The 16,501-nt window shown below is 44.6% G+C and overlaps 2 protein-coding genes across 3 annotated transcripts; one reads left to right on the forward strand and one right to left on the reverse strand.

The window, feature by feature from the left end:
• Positions 1-4,048: 4,048 nt before the first annotated feature.
• On the reverse strand, positions 4,049-12,277 carry dctn4 (dynactin 4). 2 transcript variants are annotated; one of them, XM_037461774.2, is made up of 14 exons: positions 12,074-12,277; positions 11,379-11,449; positions 11,052-11,230; positions 10,811-10,854; positions 10,267-10,374; positions 9,755-9,775; positions 9,132-9,205; positions 8,212-8,324; positions 8,025-8,134; positions 7,849-7,922; positions 7,519-7,573; positions 7,003-7,110; positions 5,501-5,598; positions 4,049-5,419 (listed from the first exon to the last, which is right to left on the reverse strand). In XM_037461774.2, the coding sequence occupies exons 1-14, from the start codon at positions 12,206-12,208 to the stop codon at positions 5,200-5,202; spliced, it is 1,410 nt and encodes a 469-aa protein (XP_037317671.2). In that variant the 5' UTR covers positions 12,209-12,277; the 3' UTR covers positions 4,049-5,199. The 2 variants fall into 2 exon arrangements, with proteins under 2 accessions (XP_037317671.2, XP_037317672.2); XM_037461775.2 differs by lacking the exon at positions 9,755-9,775.
• A 201-nt stretch (positions 12,278-12,478) lies between these two features.
• Positions 12,479-16,279, forward strand: gpx3 (glutathione peroxidase 3). Its single transcript, XM_037460361.2, has 6 exons — positions 12,479-12,488; positions 13,297-13,439; positions 14,808-14,955; positions 15,050-15,167; positions 15,578-15,677; positions 15,916-16,279. Exons 1-6 carry the CDS (start codon positions 12,479-12,481, stop codon positions 16,132-16,134), a joined length of 738 nt encoding a protein of 245 aa, XP_037316258.2. The 3' UTR covers positions 16,135-16,279.
• Positions 16,280-16,501: the final 222 nt, after the last annotated feature.

The raw sequence follows: 16,501 nt of genomic DNA on the forward strand, positions 1-16,501 counted from the left end.
GGCTGCACATCCATGATGCGAATCTCCCGTTCCACCACATCCCAAAGATGCTCTATTGGATTGAGATCTGGTGATTGTGGAGGCCATTTGAGTACAGCGAACTCATTGTCATGTTCAAGAAACCAGTCTGAGATGATTCCAGCTTTATGACATGGCGCTTTATCCTGCTGAAAGTAGCCATCAGAAGTTGGGTACATTGTGGTCATAAAGGGATGGACATGGTCAGCAACAATACTCAGGTAGGCTGTGGCGTTGCAACGATGCTCAATTGGTACCAAGGGGCCCAAAGAGTGCCAAGAAAATATTCCCCACACCATGACACCACCACCACCAGCCTGAACCGTTGATACAAGGCAGGATGGATCCATGCTTTCATGTTGTAGACGCCAAATTCTGACCCTACCATCCGAATGTCGCAGCAGAAATCGAGACTCATCAGACCAGGCAACGTTTTTCCAATCTTCTATTGTCCAATTTCGATGAGCTTGTGCAAATTGTAGCCTCAGTTTCCTGTTCTTAGCTGAAAGGAGTGGCACCCGGTGTGGTCTTCTGCTGCTGTAGCCCATCTGCCTCAAAGTTCGACGTACTGTGCGTTCAGAGATGCTCTTATGCCCACCTTGGTTGTAACGGGTGGTTATTTGAGTCACTGTTGCCCTTCTATCAGCTCGAACCAGTCTGGCCATTCTCCTCTGACCTCTGGCATCAACAAGGCATTTCCGCCCACAGAACTGCCGCTCACTGGATGTTTTTTCTTTTTCGGACCATTCTCTGTAAACCCTAGAGATGGTTGTGCGTGAAAATCCCAGTAGATTAGCAGTTTCTGAAATACTCAGACCAGCCCTTCTGGCACCAACAATCATGCCACGTTCAAAGTCACTCAAATCACCTTTCTTCCCCATACTGATGCTCGGTTTGAACTGCAGGAGATTGTCTTGACAATGTCTACATGCCTAAATGCACTGAGTTGCCGCCATGTGATTGGCTGCTTAGAAATTAAATGTTAACGAGCAGTTGGACAGGTGTACCTAATAAAGTGGCCGGTGAGTGTATATATATATATATATATATGCTTTCATATCAACCTATGTTTAGCAGCTAACAGCTAGCATAATGACAGGAAACAAGGCCCTAATGTAAAAAGAGGAAATTTAACTACCAGCACACTAAAACATTATGTCTCATTTAAGTGAAGGCGTTTTGATTTTTTGGGGTCTTAGTGTTGAGCCCGCTGCGCCTCCACACTCTTCACTGGAACAGACCTCCTCCAAAAATCATGTTTTCCTAGAAACAGGTGAAATATTTTATCTCTTTGGGCAGACAGAATATTTTACATGACAAGGTTTGAACAAAGAACCCTCTGTTGTAAATAGTTTGATTATTTGTTTGATTCCATAAGAAATGCGGCTCTGTAACACAGTTTATTTTGAAAAGCTTACTTAACAGGAACTGCTTTTACTTTTGTTAAAGACAGGAAGTAGCATGATATGTTTTTTTAGACTTCATGTAAAAATTTTGAACCTGTATTCGAGAGCGCGTTGTGTTGCGTTAAGACAGTAAATGGTTACCGGGTCTAGACAGGCATGTATGAGGGGGCAGCCACAAATCTTGAGGGGGCATTGTGCTCCAGCACCTTTTACCATATCCAATTGATTGATTTAGTTTGAGGGGGAACAACATTTATTTGAGGGGGCCAGGCCCCCTCTTGCCCCTGCCTAGACCCGGCCCTGGTTCTGGTCCTTAATTACACAGTACCACTATCCAATGTCCTTCCCTAAACTAACCCAATCCTGATTAAGTCTGATTTCATATCTACTCTGGTCTCACCAACGAGCGGAGAAATGGCAGAACTCCAGCCCTCCCGTGGCTCCAGTGTTTGCCCCCCCCCCCCCAGGAAACCAATCTGTGGCCCTGGCCTCGGCCTCGGGGTGCTGACACACTGGAGCCCTGACACACGTAATGCACCCGGGGAGCAATTGAGCAAATAATAAAAGAAAGCAATGAGCGGGGGCCCGCAGCCTTGCGCGTCTGACGGGGGGGGGGGGGCTCAGAGGGGGTGTCGAGGGTCAGCTGTTTTCTCGGAACGATCTTTTTCAACCAAGGCGTCCAAAGCCAACATTCCAGCCAACCTACAGCCGTCTGAAAGTGGACCGAATGAAAGCGAGAGGAAATGGAGAAAATTGCAAAAGGAGCATCGCAGAGAGGTTTTCTTTCTTCCCCAGAAGCTCATGTTTCTCAGGTTTGGCTTTCCCAGCTTGTGGAAGCCCCCACTCCCACAGTTTTTCATCAGGGTGGACATCAAGCATTACCTGCGATTAAGCACATGATGGTCTGCTGAGCATAAAATGAAGCAATTAATCAGCACCTCCAAGCCTATTGCTCAACCTAAAAAAAGGGAAGTGAGAAAAAAAAGAGCTCCCAAAGACAGGAGATGTCAAAACTATGATCCCTCTTAAGGATTGCAGGTCCAGCACAAAAAGTATGTATTTTTTTTAAATTAGACTGGAGAGGAGTTTGCATTTAATTAAATATTTGTGCCCTGGACACATCTCATGCAGCACTATTATGCTCATATGTAATGTAGCATTGCACAGCTGATCCGAGAGAGGAGAACTACCACATTAAGGAATGATAGTGGTCCATGCTTCTAGATGCCATGTTGTTATGAGATGAAGGGAATCGACTGCCTACGTTGAGGTGCAAAGTTTTTCTCCTCTTTTATTCGTTTTTGTGTCACGTCTCTTCTTCGGCGGAGGTATATGCGGTTTTTGGGCGATGATGTAATTGTGGAAACGACCTGGGCGCAGTCAAACTTGTAATTCGGTGAGGAATTTGTCTTCTGGTCAAGGCTGGCTGGGCCTGTCTTTATAAATAAAGATGTTGGTCTTCAAAAGAGGGAAAACCGAGGAGGGGGAAGGACCGAAAATCGCTCTCTTAACCCACTTAGTTACTTACTAAACTGCTGGACACCCATGATATTAATTTCTAATCCTCGTAATACGGTCGCAGGTCGGACGCATGCTCTGTTTACGGGATCAGCTTCTACAAATTAGAACACGATGTTGCTGAGCATGAAATAATTGGAGCCTTGATCCATGAAAATATTATCCTGACCAGAGGATTGCAGAATTTGTCCTCCAGGCGGTGATTTCTGGGGAACATTTCAAGGCCATATGCAACCCAGGCATTTTCAATGAGCCTTACATGTTTGTCTGAACCAAATGACGGCAAAGGCTATACGTACAAGTATTGATTTCATCTATTTTTTAACTACGAATTCTTATATCTGAGGCTCGGAGCAACCAACGAGTAACTGCTGTTCACTCTCAGTCTGCTGCTGCTGCCATCCTCGGCTGTGCTTGAAGTGGGAGTCTGGGAGGCTTCAGTGGTACGGACTCGCCCCATGTGTGCTTTATTACCTCATATACCGCGGTGATGTATTGCTCTTACACCAGCCACTCTTCTGAGCTGTTTATATCTGCCAAAGATAAAAGAAAATCACGGCTTTATTACCAGACGGAGTGGGTCTGTTTACACAGCAGACAGGACTGGATGGCGGATCTGGTCGGGCCTTTTCCAGAGGCAATAAACTGTCCCACGTGTGCAGAGCATCGCCGAGCGGGGCCCGAACGTGTGGCGTACAAAGCGGTATCTGTTGGAACACACATTCGGGTAGTAGCTACTCCCAATGTCGACAGGTAAGACATTTTACCCTCACGACTCACGCCCTGATAAAAACGAGCTTTGCTTGGATTGTTATTTGAATGGTTCTGTCTGGATCAAAGTGTCTTGTGCCTAACTCTGTCAAATCCTTACCATAATCAGACATAGTATTTCAGCTTCGTAGATCATACTGAAAAATACATTAAGTTCATTTCTAAACAATTTCCTAAACACTGTTTGCCTGCAGCGCCCTCCTGGGGTGAGAGTGAAAAGTGCACAAGGCCGAGGGACAGTTTTGACAGACATTGCGGGTTCCTTTTTATGATTAGTGCTCCCAAAACCCTTTAACGTTATGTTAGTCGTCCAGATTAAAGAGTCACGAGTGCTGTTACAGTATCACATGATTTTATTAGCCTGTACTGAAGTTTAAATGTGCTGTAAGGCTGTTTTACAAACACAATATATACTGGTGGCGAGGTCAGTGAGCTCCATCAACCAGGAAGATACATTTCTAAATCTGAAAAAAAAAAAAAAAATGATAGTGTTGCCAAACATTGAAATAGTGAACACTTTGTACTGTGATGCCATCTAAAGAGCTGGTTACGGTTTAACTTGAGACTAAAGTAAAATGAACCGAGGATCACGTGTGCCATATCTGCTGTAGCTGAAGCATGCGAGTTAATAAGAGATTACTGTCTGCAGGAAAGGATGCGGACGAGGAAACAGAAGCTGAAAACACAGAAGCGTTTTCTGCCTGGTGGGGGGGACTTATTGGGACTAAATCTCATATGATTTCTGATTCTGACCATCGCTCATTTATTCTCTGCCGATTTATACCCGTTAACACGCTCAACTTCAACTTCAAATGATATTTTCAACATATAAGAACAATATTGTACACAAAAAATAATCCACAGCTGACAAAAAAAAAACATAGCAGGGTGAGAAAACATTTTTAAATCAAATCTCATAATTCTTTTAATCAGTAATTGTATGCCGTTTGGGTAATTCTCAACACAACAGTACCCTCTCCTGGCATGTAACACCGTGTCAAGTATTCTAACACCTAGCACATCTTTAAAAGGTCAAACATATTTCCAAAGTACATAATATAATAGTTGATGACAACATTACACTATAATAAAGATGGAAAGAGGAAACACATCAACACAAGAGCTGAATCCAAACGTTGGAATGGCAAAGTGAATGCATAAGGTTCCACATGAGGTTCTGTTACATGTTAGAACTGCTTTTTAATGTCAGAAGGTGTAGTGCTTGGGCCAAGGAGAATACAGTGTAGTCCCTCCGATGAACAACAAAAAAAAGAAATTCAAACTTCATGGTTTCATGTAGTTTTACAAATCGTGCAATGGCTGCAGTCTCCCCGACAGCTCGAAGGGGGGGAAGAGCTGTGTGCCGAGCAGACCCCACGCATCGATGAGCAGAATCAGAAATCACCTTTAAATTAAATTCACCCCACAGAAATCGGCTCAAAGGAACCCAACACTAGGACTGTTTGATGGCCCACGGAGCTGGTGTTCAGGGAGCGAGCGGGCCCAGCCTCAGCTCCACGTGGTGCGTCAGCCAAATGGCCTCGGCGGCGGGGTCGGATCCCTCCTCGCTCGGCCTGACGGGGGCCGCCAGGTTGCGGAAGTCGTGTCGGATCTTAAACGAAACGGTGACGTCCGCGTCCCCTTCTTTCTGAGGGATCACTTTGATGAAGAACCCGATCTTGTTGGATTTCCTGAAGGCAACAACACTGTGGAAAGAACAGCGGGATCAGAGAGGAGTTCACGCCTCACACCATCCATCCACTCTGTGTGGGCGTGTGCTTGCTTACTCGGGGTCATCCTGAAAGTCCTGGGGTTCAGCCAGTTCGTCGTACTCCGCAGCGGCGTCCTTTCCTGCCAAGACCAGTTCTTTGCTGGGAACCACCACCTAAAAAAAAAGAAGGAAAGGAAAACAGTTCGAAAAGGGCAACATTACAAAGTTTTGGGTGGGTCAAGTTGGCTTTGAAATGTCACAGCTTCACTGTTTGTTAAGTTTGTGTGCAAACATTTGTATTGGTTAATGTAGCTTCACTTGTGATGTTCCACCCTCACTGTGCAGAAGGATCAACGTGCAGTTTGTCACCAGGGGGCGGTTTTAAAAATGACTTTGATAAACCAGTGCCGTATGAGTTTTTTAGTGAACAATATTTGCATATTCACATATGCTTATCTAAGATGGAAAAGAGACTAATTTAACAGGGTAGTACATGTTTTGTATTATAGTATTCTCTAATGTCATCACACATATCTGGACTAAGGTTTTCACATTTTTCTATCCATGTGGCTTTAGTTTTACAGAACACACTGCAAAGAGAAATGTATTATTATCAATGTATTGATTTAATAATCCGATTGCTACAATCAGTCCAATATCGCAGAGAGTGAGATATATTTTATGGTTATATTTGACGTTAAACAGCGCAAAAATAAAATTAAAATAAATCCCATTGGTAAGGACCAATTTGCTGCAAGTTTCCCCTTTTTCCCCCCATTGTTCCAAAATCCAAATTGTACACATCTAATTTATAGTTTGCAACGATACACGGAAGGAGCTGCTACGGTTCACGGCACCCTACAGGTGATGGAGCATCAGCTGGAGAAGGACGACCGGGTCACGAAGACGCTGCGCGGAGACCGGGAGCTCTTTCCTTACCAAGTCCGGCCCATGACGTCATCGCAAGAGGGGCTCAAGACAAACAGCCCCGTGGTCGCCGAAAGCAGCGTTCACCGCGGGCAACGAGGCGCTCTGAGCGTCTAACAACCGACAGATGGAAGTAGAGACGGGGCCAAACTGCTGCTCTGCATTCCAGACGACGCTACGGCTCCACGCCACATAAAGCAACAGACGGCGTGGATGATACCGCCTGATCTAATATGCAATATTTATGAGCAGGCAGGTGGCGACGAGTGACACAATCTGTGACTTTGCACATTTCATACACTTTGTTTTTGGGCCACGATGCTCTCTTCAAAGCTTCTCTGACAGGTGGAGAAACACATACATTTCGTACATATCATTGCCTTCATATTAAACTGACTGCAGCCGGCAAAATGATGTTCCCACCGAAACGTATCTGACCAGCTGACACATTTAGGTTCAATGGGGTTTCAGCTCAGCCTAAAAATATCTGGGCTGCAGAGTTGTGGGATAATTCTCAGCAAAGTTTGTCCAGAGAGATTCGATGCAGCTACAATCCACACCGTCACGTTTTAAATCATAGAGTCGATGTCGGAAAGTATCGAGGATGCAACCCAACTGCAACTCAACGCTTTTTATTTTGCTGTTAAATACCTTAGCTGTGCTGTTGATGTCATCGGGATCTTCGTCCTCACAAGGAGCCAATGTGACGTGGGTGATGTTCTCCACGGGGTTGGTCAGAGTCAGCAGCACCTGGCTCTCCTAGAAAGACAGGATAGAGATAATTAAGTTCACTTATAAAAGCACTGGTCTTGTTAATATCTCTAAAACAGCACAATGAAATGCATCATTTAACTCAAAGAACGTATGAGAAGCAAGTGTTGTCCTGTTTAGGGTTACTTCTTATGGAAGGCAAATGGATTTCAGCTTTTTAGATAAACGGTCCCAACTCCGCCTTGAAACAATATTCCTAACTAGTTTCAGTTTAATAGCCGGGACAGCAGAGCAATTCATTCTAGGACAATGAAAATAAGGGAATTGATCTCCTTAACATTAGTTAGTGGGGAGTTAGCTGGGTTTCAGGGCAGACCCAGTGCTACAGACCCAACAGGATAAATAAAACACGCCAAAGACAATACGCAACATATTCAAACCAGTGCACACACTGACCTTCATGTTCCGGAGATTTGGAATGGACATAATTCTCACTTCAGGGATATAACTCCTGTGGGAGGAAGAATCAGTACAGTTACACTCAGACCTACCAAGTACATTTAACCACCACCACCACCACCACTTAAAACACAAGAGACCATGATGAGCCCATGAGAAGCACATGCTATTTGTGCCATTTTAGATGTGTGTATTTTGCGGTTACAGTCATTTAGATGTGTTTACCATTAAGCTACTTTTGCATGGATAATTTCGTTTGTTGCATCAACTAAAAAGGATCAGCGTCACCATGAAGGCACACGTTTAGACGGAATGACCAATACTCACACAGCCACTAGCTGTATTTTAAACTTGATCGAAGTAGGATTAAACTCCGGCTTGCTCAAGTTGTGCTCGCATTTCTGCAGGAGGAAACAAAACAAGGAAATTGATGATGTAAAATACGACCGGCCGTTCATAAAAAAGGAGGATACGGGAGCATGAAAGCGTGGAGCGGGGCTGACCCTGCAGCGCAGTGAGCGCTTCATCAGGAGGTGCTTGTGTCTGGGGTGGAGCTGAGACGCGCCCGCGGGCTGGAAGTCAGGCTGCAGCAGCCGCTGGCGCAGCGTGGTCACTGAAAGGACACGAGGAGGCTTACATCCAACGGCACATCGTTGCTACCGTTTAGCGAGCTCCGAACCAAAGTCTTACCCTCTGGTAGGCTGATGGGCCGGGTATAACAATCCTCGGGCAGGGGTTCCACTTCATCGAGGGCCAGGGCAGGCTCAATGGTGATCTCCTTCTGCTCCTCGCCCTCTTTCAGGCTGGGGAAGTGACACAAACACTGGCGTCAGCCACCTGCTGCGTCTCTCATGACGACGCAGTTTAATGAACCCCCGAAAGCAGTAAAGCACAGGGAGAGTTTCCATCAGATACACCTACCAACAGATTTGTTAACATTAAAAGGGAGACTTTGGACGTTGACACATTAACTAGAAATAACGTATATTGCCACAGAACGTAAAGTAAGGCTTTAGACTTGCTTAGTGCTTCCAGTAGTTTATTCAACTTGCTAGGACTTGACACTTAAATTAAATTAAATTAAATTGGAACAGTAATCTCTATATCATCCGAGCAGCTATATCCCATTTTTTGCATCCTTACTCAGGTGAGAAGAGATATTTTGTCAGAGGAACTTCTGGGCTACTGAAGGGCAACCTTCTGAGCAGGAGACCAGATCTGCATAATCAGGTCCATCGCGTCCTGGCTTGTTCTACGTGCGTCTCTTAGATCAGACAGCATACTTTGTCAATACAGTGCCTTTTGTCAGCTAATTTGTTTTCAGACATAAAAGCAGGGTCCTTGAATGCATCCGGGTGGTTTAATATAATAAATAGAGATCGCTCATATCTGCATTACTACAAAGTGAGAATAAAGAAGGTTGACGAGCCGTTCAATGTGACGGATTGCCATGTATCTCAGGTTGGGTTTTAAGGCTCTTTCACACAGCACACTAAAATGAACAAAGCATTTGCTGATGGATGGTGAGAAGTCCATTTTCAGTCACCAATAATATTTTAGAAACAAAGAAAAAGCAATAATTCTCTGTTTATGATAGAAAGTCCACTCACGAAAGCCCAGACAGGCTTGATATGGGAGCTCCAGACCTCTGCCTCTGCAGTCTGGTTCCAAGGCCATATTTTTCCTGAGGGAATATAGGAGAGCAATTGGGGGGGGGGGGGGCACGAGATCAGATATTTCACTTGGTGAAAAAAATACTGGACAATTTAGGAAATTACACACTCTCCAGTAATTTTCTACAGAACTACTTTTAACACAAGCTATTAATCCAAAAACAGTGTAATGTCAATTTGAAAGAACAAATATGGAAAGAAATTGTTGTTATTTTAAATAAACAACAAACAAGCCAACAACAATTCTATAGTTCTTGTGGTAAGAGACAATAACAGGAGCCTTTTTTGCCCAAAATAGTGTGAGAGAATCCACACGGACAGATTTGAGGGTTCACAACTTAATTAAAATGACAATATTTTGATCTTGTTCCACAGACTCAAACTAAACCTTCCGTTCCTTCTCTCACTCTTGTCAACACAAAGGCTCCCGTTGTCTGGCTCTCCGCCTCAGTTACCCAAGGAGACATTCATGTGATCAGTTACAGATCAGACACGAAAGGAGATGAAGACAGTGCTACTGTAAAGATGAGACTATCCAAGTTGTGAAAAGTACAACTCACCACCACATGAATAGTGTGTTGCTGGGGGGGGGGGCAAAAACCAAAATATCAGAGTGCATAAGCAAAGAAAAAGGAGAGAATAAAGAACCAGGTGAAACAAAAGCAATTCAGCAAACATTAGTGGCATTTGGTGACATGCAACAGCAACGGAAATGCATCAGTGATGGAAAACAACAGCGAGACAGATGTTTCTGCTACACAACAAGAAAGACTGGTTTGCACTGTTGGATGTTAACATTATAAAAGCAGAACGCAGAAGATGTAAAACCATGTGCCAACAAGCTAAGAAGCACAAGAACCATGTCCACATGGGGGAAACTAACGTACACATCTGCTATTTTTGACCTTTCACACAGACTAGGCAGGGTTTTCTTCTCTGGTTTTGCAATTTCAACAGGCTTGGTAAACGTTTTGAAAAGGAATCAAAAAAAACGTTTGTGGTGTGAAAAGGAACAGCAACGCTATGGAAATGTGTTCGAAAGGCGCAAATTGGCTCATAGGAAGTAAGGTACCGAGAACGCCAGAGGCATGCACTGTCTCCTCCTGGCCATCTTCTTCCTATCCCTATCCTGCTTCTCTCTGTGGGCCAGCTGCTGGTAATACTCGATCAGCTTGTTGATCTGTGGGGAAAAACCAAACATTGCCTTCAGATACTGTTCATCAATGCGTCCTGTATATATATATATTTTTTAAACAAACAAGAGTGATGAAGAAGTGAGCAGAGATAAATATACAGCTTTTTTTCGAGAATGTGTCGTACTAAATAACAAAATAAAATTTGAATTTTGAAGAAGACAACCATAAAAAAAAGCTTTTCTTCAATAATTGAAGGTTATATAATGGAAGCTGCACAAAAAAAGTTCCTTTTTCTTTTCCCCTCTAACCATCACAATGGAAAAAAAAAAAATAGGGGACTGTCAGTTGTTTGTAAAGCAAACTTTTGCCTCTGGCCAGCAAGACTTTGGTGACATTCACATCTATTCAAAAAGAAGTAGTTCATAGTCAGGAAGCATGTGAGAAACTTGTGAGATTAAATGACCAGAGGGGGAAACTCACCCGCTGAGTATGAGGGTTCTCTGGCTCCTGCCATCCGCCACTGGCTGCAGGGAGCAAAATTCACCAAAATCATAAGCTATGAGAATCAAATAACAGCCTTGTACATGTGCTGAAATAACGAGCAATGCTAGACTTAAGCAGGACTAAGTATGGTCAATGTTTCTTACTTTGTTCTTAAGTTTCGTAATTATTTCAAATCTGGCCACATTGATGCGTCTAAATTGTTAATGTGTGCACCCACCAACGGATTTGTCAGCCATTCCCACATCCCTGGAGGTCCAGCGACAGAAGCCACAGGCCAAGTAGTAAGCCTTCTTCATGGCCGTCTTAGTGGGATCATCAGGCAGAGGGGCTGGGATGTTGGTGGCTCGTGTAGACAGTGTGTGCATGCAACATGGGCAGTCAAAGCAATTTGCACACCTGCAAAACAGTAGAGCACAGGTAATCAGGAATGAACTAATGTATATTAATGACTTTCATTAACGTCATTTGATGACGTGGGGGGACCAGAAAGGTACAACGTCAGCAGTGACCTGCCATATTGAGTATGAGAGCACTTCGGTCTCACCTGTTCTTTTTAAGCTTAGCCTCCGCTGATGGCATGTTCTCCAGACAGCTTGGGCAATAGTGAGAGTCCACCTGATTACCACAAACAGGGGGTCAAGACAGGAGTCCGTCACACGGCGCGTTCTCATCTTAAACGGAATAGCTTCATTTCAGGAGACAATCTTCGTGTCTCACTGTACGAGCAGCAGTGAAAAGCGATCACGTCAACAATAACAAATCACGGACTAGTGATCTTACATCGCAGAATGTGAAAGAGCTAACAGCGCTCTGGGTGTGGTGTCCATAACTGTGAGCCACGTTAACAGGATGGATTTTGAAACTGAGGGACGTACATCGGGTAAACAGATGTTGTGATAAATAGGTTTGTACATGTTGGCCATATTCTTTATTTGTGAGCAATGTAAATACGTAAAACGTAGCACTCAAAGAATAGCAGGCGCCAGCTAGCTAGCTAGCTAGTCCAATCATTTATGCTGCGCTGGAAAAAACGCTAACTCCGGCGGAAGTTAAACTGACGCTCGTGGCCAATGAGAAGAGGATGATTTTGGGAAATCACTTGATTGACAAGCGGCTCAGCCATTCAAAGCGTGACGTCGTCTGTCAAAGCTACTAGCGAACCGGCTAACAACACAGTAGCTGCTGTCTAAATGAAGCTAACAGTTAGCTTGATGACAGTAAGGGAAAACGTTCACGTACCTCGTGAGACACACATTCCAGAGACCTTAGCTCACTACAATAGCGACAGAAATAAAGTTGAGATAAAGGGGCTCTGATCTTTTTCTCCCCACGAACCAGATAGACAACTCTATCCGGCTGCAGAAGAGACGCCATCTCCGCACAGCTCTGCTGAGACGATGGGCTCACTTGCTGCACCTCTGCTGTGTGGATGTCACCGGTAGTTGTCTGGAACACAATGAGCTCAATGTCGACCCCGTGTGGTCAATACTGGACTTGCCAGCCTACACCCAGAGATGTAATACTAACGTTATTCGGGAGAACAATGTTTGGTGTTTCTGTATGCGTTCTGTGTCGTTCTGAATTGGCACACGGATGGACAGCTTCTCTCCCTATCCAGGGTTAGGGTTACAGCTTTCTATAAATATGTCACCAAGTATGACACCAAGGAGAAGATACATTATTTAACCTGCTACAGGGGATGAATTGTTTGATTTAGGTCAAATATCTCAAAATCCATGTCCTACCAACTATTTTTGCATGAAAGACATTCAACATTGTGTCATTTTCATGTGTTTTCAAAACATATTAAACAATGAAAATTATGTTTTAAAATGTACCTATTTATCTGAGAAGTCCATATCCCTGCTGTGATTTCGTCCTGGAAGTTTACAGCTTCAGGGTGGGTCGCTGAACTTGGGATCATGACATATGTTGAACTAATAAGAAAATGACATATGGATGTGGCCTTGTGAAATATTACAGATCCTAACTGAACACTGCATGGACTATGACGTGCTCTAGCAGAAGTGGAATTGGGCCACTCAGAGGGCATTTGGCCAAGTACTTCCTCACCATGGCAACAGCTGAACCGTGAGAAGAGAAATGGTCCATGAAAATAATTCAGACAGTATTTCTCCTCCTGTCAGGGACGTGGCGCTTATGGTCACGTGTTTATTAGTCCAACTGCCGTCGTCTTGTCAATTCATCTAAATCTCCGGCTGTCCTATACTTTAGTCTCAATGAGATTTTTTTTTCAAAGTAGGTTAAGTTCTTGATCGGGGAAAGTGACTTTTAAAGAGAAGAAAACCAACGCCAACTCATCAGTAAATATATAGACGCATTAATCAACGCTCAAATGCTTCCCGTCGTGTATTATGTCGTCACGCCAGCAGAGGGCGTCATCTCAGCCAGCTGTGCACCCCCCCCCCCCCCCCCCCCCCACCTCCCCCCTCCTCCCTCAGGAGTCAAAGCATCCATCGGGAGAGGCGAACGCTCAGACCGAGTCGCCACCGTGTCGGGGAAGGACGGCGGGATGCGGCCCTTCTTTCCACTGCTGCTGCTCGGTCTGCTGCGACCCTGCGCAGGCGAAACTCCACTCAAACAGGTAGGCCACCTGTTGATACACACACAACACACAGCCACACACACACACAAACAGACACACACGCACGGCGTGTATCCAGTATGCGCAGACAGACGTGACGCATACAACAGAAGCGGTCACTAAATGACTAAATGTTCTTATAAGGCAGCGTTCACACCTGCGCTGTATCAACCTGCAATGAGCTGATAACTCATTTAGATCTATGACGCAACCCAAAATGTAAACTAGTTGTGCTCTGCATGCACCTAAGTTGACTTTTATTTTGGAAACATGTGGTATGAAATAGTGTAATAGACTTGTATTTAGCAGCAGCTGTCATATCTCTGATCATGGCAAGTATTCTTCCAACAATACAAGACGGGATTTGAGTTCTATATAGACTTTCTATATTTTGATGCATTGACTTCTAATCTAATGCTTTGAATAATGGCAAATGATGGTCATCAATGCAAAGTGACTTGCGTGCAAGAGCAAACATTACAATCAGTAGGACGTCCCAGACAGCCTTCAACCGCTCATTCACACATAGTGAAGTATCCTCACACACACGGGTTGAATAATAGCAGAAGGATAAGGAGAACTAATAATAACCACATGCAGTAGAACAGCAATGTTCAACTTTATCAGTAGCAGCAAGTCCGGTTCCAGACATAACCACCATCAAAAAGACAACTGTGAGGCGAGTAAGCACAAAGAAACAAAGTTAGTAATGTTCATTAATGGGACATCGACTACTGAAGGAGAGAGAAATAGCGGAGGAGAGAGGAACGACCGGTCTAAGGCAAACCTGACCTAACTAAGCATTATTCAAGAAGGACGTCTTAAGCCTACACGTAAGCCGCCCACGGGCCGTGGTGGGCAGGAGGGGCAGATGTGCTGCTCTGTTGACCCAAAGTCTAAGTGGGCCAGATGTCAGTGGCCCTGCTCATGTCACAAAACACGTGTAATCTATGGGGTGGGAGAAAGGTAGCAGCTGCCCTATTTGGTTACATTGCCTTGTAAACAGCAGCGGCAGACCGACAGTAAAACGCTTGGTTAGTAATCGGGCCTTTTCAACGTTTCTCAGTGCATTCAAAATAGCATTCGGGTATACAGAAATATATTTGGGACTCATGAAGGGCAACTAACACCTTGTCACGTACTCATACCGTATTTTTGAAAATGACTCATGAAGCTATGAAAATAGTGTCTGACTGACTTGTTAGAAAAAAAAAAACACCACCGATAATCAAACAAGTGCAGAAACTGAGACAAGGCCCGACCTTTGGCTATGGGGTGTGTAAGTGGGGCGCAGTGTGGTTGTCGCCGATGTTGTTGTTCCAGTTACAACTTACATAACCTGTTGCAACCGGTGCCTCTCCTCCCCAGCGCTGTGAATTCACAGATGGCACCATTTACAACTACCGTGCAAAGACCCTAAACCAGAGTCACACTGTGAACTTCAGTGACCTCAAGGGCAAGAGTGTCCTCTTCATCAACGTGGCCACGTACTGAGGTTACACCTTCCAGTACCTGGGTAAGAATCCCATCCACCGGCTGCACTTTTTGTTGTGTGGAAGTCAAACGTCTTTATTACAATACATTTTCCCTTTTCTCTTTTCCTTTATCAGAACTGAATGCACTACACGAGCAGATGAATCCTCTCGGGCTAACTATTCTGGGCTTTCCCTGCGACCAGTTTGGGAAACAGGAACCAGGGGCAAACCATGAAATTCTTCCCGGTCTAAAGTGAGCAACGTTTTTTTTCTTAAATGCAAATCCAATATGCCGGATGTGCCCGAAAACAGTACGAACCCAACCAATGGAGCAACAGGGCTTCATTTCACTGCAGTGTAAAGCTTCTACATCTTGTAGAGAAGATGTTGAAATTTGAGAAACCCCTACGCTTGAGTGACAAGCTGCCCACAACAGTTTACATTGTAACGCGGCGTAACATTAGAGCCTTTCGAAGCGGGACGTGGAGAGGAATTTGCCATGTGCTTAAATCCTCTCAGTCAACGAAGCTTCATTAAAACAGGAAAACCTCATTTTCCAATACAGCTGGTTTAAGTTCGAGGCCTCCCTACCACTCATTGAATCAATGTCTTATATACAACATACTCTTGTCCACTGATAAGCTGCCCTCTTTTGGATTCCAGGCATGTCCGACCGGGCAACGGATTTGTTCCAAACTTCCTGCTGTTTGAGAAAGGAGATGTGAACGGAAAAGACGAGCAGGAGGTTTTCACTTTCCTTAAGGTACGCCGTCGTCTTTGTGTGCGACACGGATGACGCCGGAGGTGGCCTCTGTCTCCCTAAATCTGTATTCCAGCTGTGCACACACAGATGAATCATTTACTGTAAAATGCTGTTAATGGAATTTGGGACCCACTGCATAACATTCTCACTGAGTTTACTGTAATAGAGGAAATGCGAGGGATTACTTTTACAATTTTTACAGCATCCCTCTTTAATAACAATGCTCTCTGCCACGCAGAGTTCCTGCCCTCCAGTCGGAGACCTCTTCGGCGACACCGCCAGTATGTTCTGGGGGCCCATTAAACTCAGCGACATCAAGTGGAACTTTGAAAAGTTCCTAGTGGGTCCGGACGGGAAGCCGGTGATGAGATGGCACCCGAGCGTCAGCGTCGCCGAGGTCAAAGCGGACATCCACAGTCATCTGCTCCGGCTGTACACGCAGCAGATTTTCAGCTAGCTCGGATTCATCGCACCGTATTTTTCAGTAACGAGTCAGTAACGAGATTCTAATGTAAAACCGTTGGGAGTAATGTTAACGGGCCGTGACACGCGAAGATGGCATGTTGAATGAAGAAGAGGCTTGAAAACAGGAAGTCTGTGGTGCCTCTTCGGAGTCTGGGGGTTCGGGACAGCTCTTCAGTGCATTCGAGCCGTCCCGAGAGCCCACAGCTTCATGTCATCTTCTCACCACAGGACATGTTAGCCATTGCATCCTAAATGTTAACTGCCTATAATAAATCTTAGAGAACATACAAAATGTGAGTGGACATGATTTAGTTCATTTGTGGCACTGACATTTCTATAAATGTTTCGGCAATGAAAAT

Source organism: Pungitius pungitius, chromosome 2, assembly GCF_949316345.1.
Source record: "Pungitius pungitius chromosome 2, fPunPun2.1, whole genome shotgun sequence".
NCBI lineage: Eukaryota > Metazoa > Chordata > Actinopteri > Perciformes > Gasterosteidae > Pungitius > Pungitius pungitius.